At 44.7% G+C, this 4,798-nt stretch overlaps 2 protein-coding genes across 4 annotated transcripts; one reads left to right on the forward strand and one right to left on the reverse strand.

Annotated features, from left to right (window-relative positions):
* The first annotated feature begins 503 nt into the window (after nucleotides 1-503).
* LOC119318027 lies at nucleotides 504-1,876 on the forward strand. The gene has a single exon (XM_037592531.1). It carries the CDS (start codon nucleotides 1,112-1,114, stop codon nucleotides 1,781-1,783), a length of 672 nt encoding a protein of 223 aa, XP_037448428.1. The 5' UTR covers nucleotides 504-1,111; the 3' UTR covers nucleotides 1,784-1,876.
* Nucleotides 1,877-2,027: 151 nt separating this feature from the next.
* Nucleotides 2,028-4,558, reverse strand: LOC119318025 (N-alpha-acetyltransferase 40-like). 3 transcript variants are annotated; one of them, XM_037592528.1, is made up of 8 exons: nucleotides 4,443-4,555; nucleotides 3,929-4,031; nucleotides 3,593-3,672; nucleotides 3,161-3,490; nucleotides 2,888-2,961; nucleotides 2,707-2,749; nucleotides 2,567-2,635; nucleotides 2,127-2,271 (listed from the first exon to the last, which is right to left on the reverse strand). In XM_037592528.1, exons 1-8 carry the CDS (start codon nucleotides 4,509-4,511, stop codon nucleotides 2,260-2,262), a joined length of 780 nt encoding a protein of 259 aa, XP_037448425.1. In that variant the 5' UTR covers nucleotides 4,512-4,555; the 3' UTR covers nucleotides 2,127-2,259. The 3 variants fall into 3 exon arrangements, with proteins under 3 accessions (XP_037448424.1, XP_037448426.1, XP_037448425.1); XM_037592527.1 differs by having other exon boundaries at nucleotides 2,028-2,271; nucleotides 2,567-2,749; XM_037592529.1 differs by having other exon boundaries at nucleotides 2,044-2,271; nucleotides 2,567-2,749; nucleotides 3,929-4,050; nucleotides 4,443-4,558.
* Nucleotides 4,559-4,798: the final 240 nt, after the last annotated feature.

Genomic DNA, 4,798 nt, shown 5'->3' on the forward strand with positions numbered 1-4,798 from the left:
TTGAAGCAAACTGACAAATGCATGATGCAACTTCGAAGCCACATTTTAATCCATTCATTGGCTCGGCAAAATCCAAAATCATGCATCACGGCCATCTTCAGACAAGACAGATGCATTAGTTTCCAAACTGCTATGAGTAGAGTCAAATCTTGACCCTCGGTGCGGCCTTAATGATTTACTACGCACAGCAGTGTATTGTTCGTACTGGGAGACATGCCAGCCTGCTATCTACAGCCTAGCGTTACAACATATCAGATAAACCACAGCCATTAATTATTACTAGAAAAAAGATCGCTACCGTGGTCCTCAACAGTTTAATCTTACAACTTTTTATCACATGGTACATGTTTCCATGGTATGGGTCTTTTAGGCATACTCTAAATGTTTGCCAACTATAGTGTGGAGTATTAGATAAGCATGGCCATATGCTTGTTTCTTTTTCCTATACCTTTTACGAATATATATATATATATATATATATATATATATATATATATATATAACTATGCTAGTCACTGGCCGTCAAATTTACATTATGCTCCTCCCTTCTGAATCTGGTTCAGGTCTCTTGTTTGCAGCCTCTGAATTCTAGTGTGCTTTGTGTTGTAAAACCTGATGCAGAGATAAATAGACTCATTTCCTTTTCTATCTAGCTTTAAGAAACAAAGGCACTTCTTCGACTCACCATAGCGTCAGCAAGAGGGGTTCTAGCTAAAGAGACGAAATGCACCACAACCGCCAGCGCAAAAGCAATCAGCCGTGGCTTTGGTTGTTGGATGCATATATGAAACAATCACCAGCACCGCAAGAAACAATGGGCTGGGCGTGCTGCTTTGGCACTAGCAGTGGACGCCAAGCGCTTGCACAAGACACTCGTGCACACACAGGCGTTACGGTTCTCATGGCACCGTGCTGCCCCATGCATGCTGAAATTACTTTCTGCTTGCTTTGGCGATGCCAATCTGTACTACGATATTAATTTGCATCCTAAAAATTGCTCCCTATAAATGGTCAGGAGATTGATCACGGTCATCGTCAATATCAGATCTGTAAGACTCGAAAGAGATTTAGTAAGAGTGTGGGCTAGATCTAGAGAGTACAGAGTGAGAGGATGTCGACAAGCAGTGGCAAGCCGCTCCTCGTCGTGATCCGCCGGAGCAAGCTCTCCGTAGGAGATGAGGGCCGCCGCATCTGCACAGAGTTCAAGCAGGCCAAGTACCCCTTCAAGTGGAGAAGGTACATGTGCGCTAGGTGTGGGGTGCTCCGTGAGGAGCACAACGCCTGCAAGAGCAAGCTCTCCGCAGGAGATGGGGGCAAGCACGACACCAGAAAGAGCAAGCTCCCTGCAGGAGATAAGGGTGAGCAATCCACTGACAAGTACAAGCTCTCTGCAGAAGATGAAGGTGAGCGCAGCGCCAACAAGAGTAAGATATCTGCAGGAGAGGAGGGCGAGCGTTTCTGCACCGAGTTCAAGCAGGCCAAGTACCCCTTCAAGTGGAGAAAGTACATGTGTGCCAGGTGCGGGGTGCTCCGTAGCGAGCATGGTGTCAGCAAGGCCAAGGCCAAAGTGGACGACGACACGGAGAATATCAAGGAGGAGGACCTGCCGCCACGCAAGAGGCTCATTCTCAGGTTCAAACGGTCACAGGCCCTTGCTGCTGCTGCTTCTGCCACATCCAGGGAGAAGGAGAACAAGGAGGGGGAGCTAGAGGAAGGGGAGATCAACTGGAGCCCCGGCGCGACGATCGCCAAGGGGAAGAGAGCCCCAAGGAGAAAGCGCTAGGATGCACCGTGAACTGAGCAATGCACCAATTGAGAACTTGTTATATGTGAATCTCTTTAGCTACGTGAAACAACTTGTGTACTGGTCCGACGTTCACTTCTTTAACTTCGACCAAGTCTACCCCATATACATCAGATGTGGTGGACCATCGTGCTTGTTTCCTAAAGTGTATCAGCAAAATAGTTTCAGACAAAACTCATTGATAACATAACCAAATTTGGCTCTAGAAATTAAACAGGTAGCCAAAGAAAACATGACCAAACCAAAATTTTGCCATCAAACCTAATTAATGGTAGGTAAATATGGTCAAAGTTGCCAATGGAACAAATATTCACAAGTTTGGTACGGCAAACCTTGGCTCTGAAGATATAAAACCAAACATCCTGTACTACTCCAAATAAATCACAAAAACATGGGCTGTCGCATCCCGCCAGAGCTTGTTATGCAACCACAGTCGTGTTGTGCTCCCCCGTGCATTACTTGCCTTCCTGCACATTACACCGTGATGCACATTCATTAGCTGGGATAAAAAAGTACATATGCAGTAGAAGAGCATCTACTGAATATAGCACAAATTTAATCAGTAGCAGATCACGCAGAGTCCTACTCTACACGTTCATACATCATAGGTTATGTGGACAGTACTAAGTAATTAAAGCTTTAGTGCAAAGCAAAAGAGGAGCCACACAACCAATTCATAACATCAGTGACACGTAGATGGTCGGAATCAGTAACCTTACTAGGTTAACAGTGGATCTACACAATATGGAACATGCTACACACCTCCAATTTGCACTTGGCTTCAGATTCAAATGCCTTGCACAAGATCTCATAGCTTCTATGAATTCCAATCTGTGGAAAATGAAGGAGTCAACGTACAAATATCTTGTTCCTGTGGATACTATTTCTTGGTAAAGTAATACCAGTGGATCCACTCGTGATGGCGAGGTACTGGATATTACATATCTGCAAGACAGAATAAGTGAATTAAAATATTGCAATCAAAGTGAATGAGACACCATAAGTAACCAACAACCAGAAGATACATCCGTTCAGTGCACCCCAGATAAGTTGTTGACATGAAATGCAAATTTACGACTTTACCCCAAATTGTTGTAGAAAGCCATAGCATCTGTATTAGATTTTTGAACTGTTAGCATCACGGCCTCCATTTGGCTCTGCAAGCATACATGTGTTCTGGGTCAATTCTTTTATCATCATTCCAGCTGAGATGTCACCAGAATAGTAATTGGGCAAGGAACAAAAAAAAATGCATTAACCAGAAGACACAGACCACACCATGACACTCTATGTCTTGACATAATATTCTGAAGAACAGAACAATAAACTATCAGGAACTTCAAAAAATCAGATCACCTTGCAAGCTATAAGTTCAATCAACTGCATTAGGAACTTCCCCAGCCCCTTCCCTTGGACAGAAGACTCCAATTGTAGCTCATACACATAAAGAACAGGAACATCCTCTTCAACAACAAATCTGTAGTGTACAAAACCAAGCAAGCGGCCTCCACGGCATGTCACATGTGCACATTCCACCCCTGAATCTTGCTTCATGAAACATTTGGCAATATCACTGTCTGCATATTGGCAGATCAGGATATATCGTGCTTCTGGAGCAACCATTTCCCGGCGCTTAATTTTCTCTTCTGAAGTCCATTCTGATCCATAAGTTCCCTTCATGTTAGCCTAAATTATTGTTTACCAGTGTTACATTCAATAATCATGGGTTACTTGTAAAAAGGTACATACACAAACATCCTAAAGCAGTAGGCAGGTAAGGTATTCAACCTTGAGAAGATTTTGGATGTACTTCCTCGTTGGCACTGGAAGCTGATTGCCATGCCCAGACTCCAAGTAGATCGAAAAACCTAAATATAAGAAATACGAGTTCAGCCTGCTATAGTGCAGTTCTCCTCCAGAAAAAGACAATGCTTGGCCCAAAGCAAGAAGTGTTGTCTCGAATACAATTGCTAAGGCCTAATGATGCATTCAATTTTCTTTTGTTGAATTTCTAAAGCTGAATCCAGGAAACACACAGTAGGTGTCCTGAACCCAAATGGTACATTAGTAGCTACTTGTCCTACAGCACAGAAAATTTTCACCAGAGAGACAAATGTAGGTTACCACTTCTCTCGTATTTATGAAAATCCGGGAATTGCGCAAGATGGTCCTTCACAGCTACAGCTTTCCTTATAAGTTCTTTGATGGCCTTCTTCCTCCCCAATATCTATCCAAAAGCATGATATCTGCATGAGCTCCCAGTATACATATAACCTCCATCAGTTCTCCAGCAATGCTGATTCATGGCATGGTTGCTATTTATCACAAAAACAGCTGGATTCAGGGACCAGAGTCACCAGGTGTTCACTGAATCCCTGTGTTGCTGAAAAGTAAAAAAAAAAATCTAGGTGTAGGTGATGCAACTTTCAACATGTTTCCGCGGAATCAACACATGGATAATGGGTGTGCTGAACTTGGCGCTACGGCCTCAGCCAGCTCCATCCTACTCGCCAATCTCGAATGCCGGGATTAAACAAATGTCAGCATACAATAGATTTTTGCAATGAAATTGGCCGCAGGGAGCGGAAAGGGGATCGGGGATGCAAGAGGAGGAGGGGAAGGGGAGATGTATGAGTACCTCCTTCCTACTCGGCGGCCTCTCCACGCCGCCGCTGCTCCGAGGCCTCTTGTTCTCCGCCGTTGCCATGGCTGGCCCCTTCCGTTGTCTCGTGGCTGCCGGCTGCAGGAGAGGCGCCGCCGGTGGGCTCACGAAGTAGGAGTGGTTGTACTGTCGGGCCAATGAAAGGATGCTTGCTTCAGCCATGGGCTTTATGGGCCTTTGCGAGTTATTTGAGTCGCGTAGCGCGCACGACGCAACCAAGGCCTTCGGGCCTTTTATGTCTTCTTTTCACCGTCTTGTCTAAAAAAAGTCTTCACCGTTCAACTCGCGCAGAAATTAGCGAAATCACTAGCTTTTTAAAAACGACAAAGCTA

This window comes from Triticum dicoccoides, chromosome 6A, assembly GCF_002162155.2.
Source record: "Triticum dicoccoides isolate Atlit2015 ecotype Zavitan chromosome 6A, WEW_v2.0, whole genome shotgun sequence".
Lineage (NCBI taxonomy): Eukaryota > Viridiplantae > Streptophyta > Magnoliopsida > Poales > Poaceae > Triticum > Triticum dicoccoides.

What these genes read in the sequence shown, in the direction of transcription:
- LOC119318027 (XM_037592531.1), top strand. Translation starts at nt 1,112, where the DNA reads ATGTCGACAAGCAGTGGCAAGCCGCTCCTCGTCGTGATCCGCCGGAGC.
- LOC119318025 (XM_037592527.1), bottom strand. Translation starts at nt 4,511, where the DNA reads ATGGCAACGGCGGAGAACAAGAGGCCTCGGAGCAGCGGCGGCGTGGAG. An exon ending in GGCCGCCGAGTAGGAAGGAG is followed by an intron (nt 4,032 to 4,442) that starts GTACTCATACAT and finishes GCTTTTGGATAG; the next exon opens with ATATTGGGGAGGAAGAAGGC. An exon ending in ACATCCAAAATCTTCTCAAG is followed by an intron (nt 3,491 to 3,592) that starts GTTGAATACCTT and finishes ACAATAATTTAG; the next exon opens with GCTAACATGAAGGGAACTTA.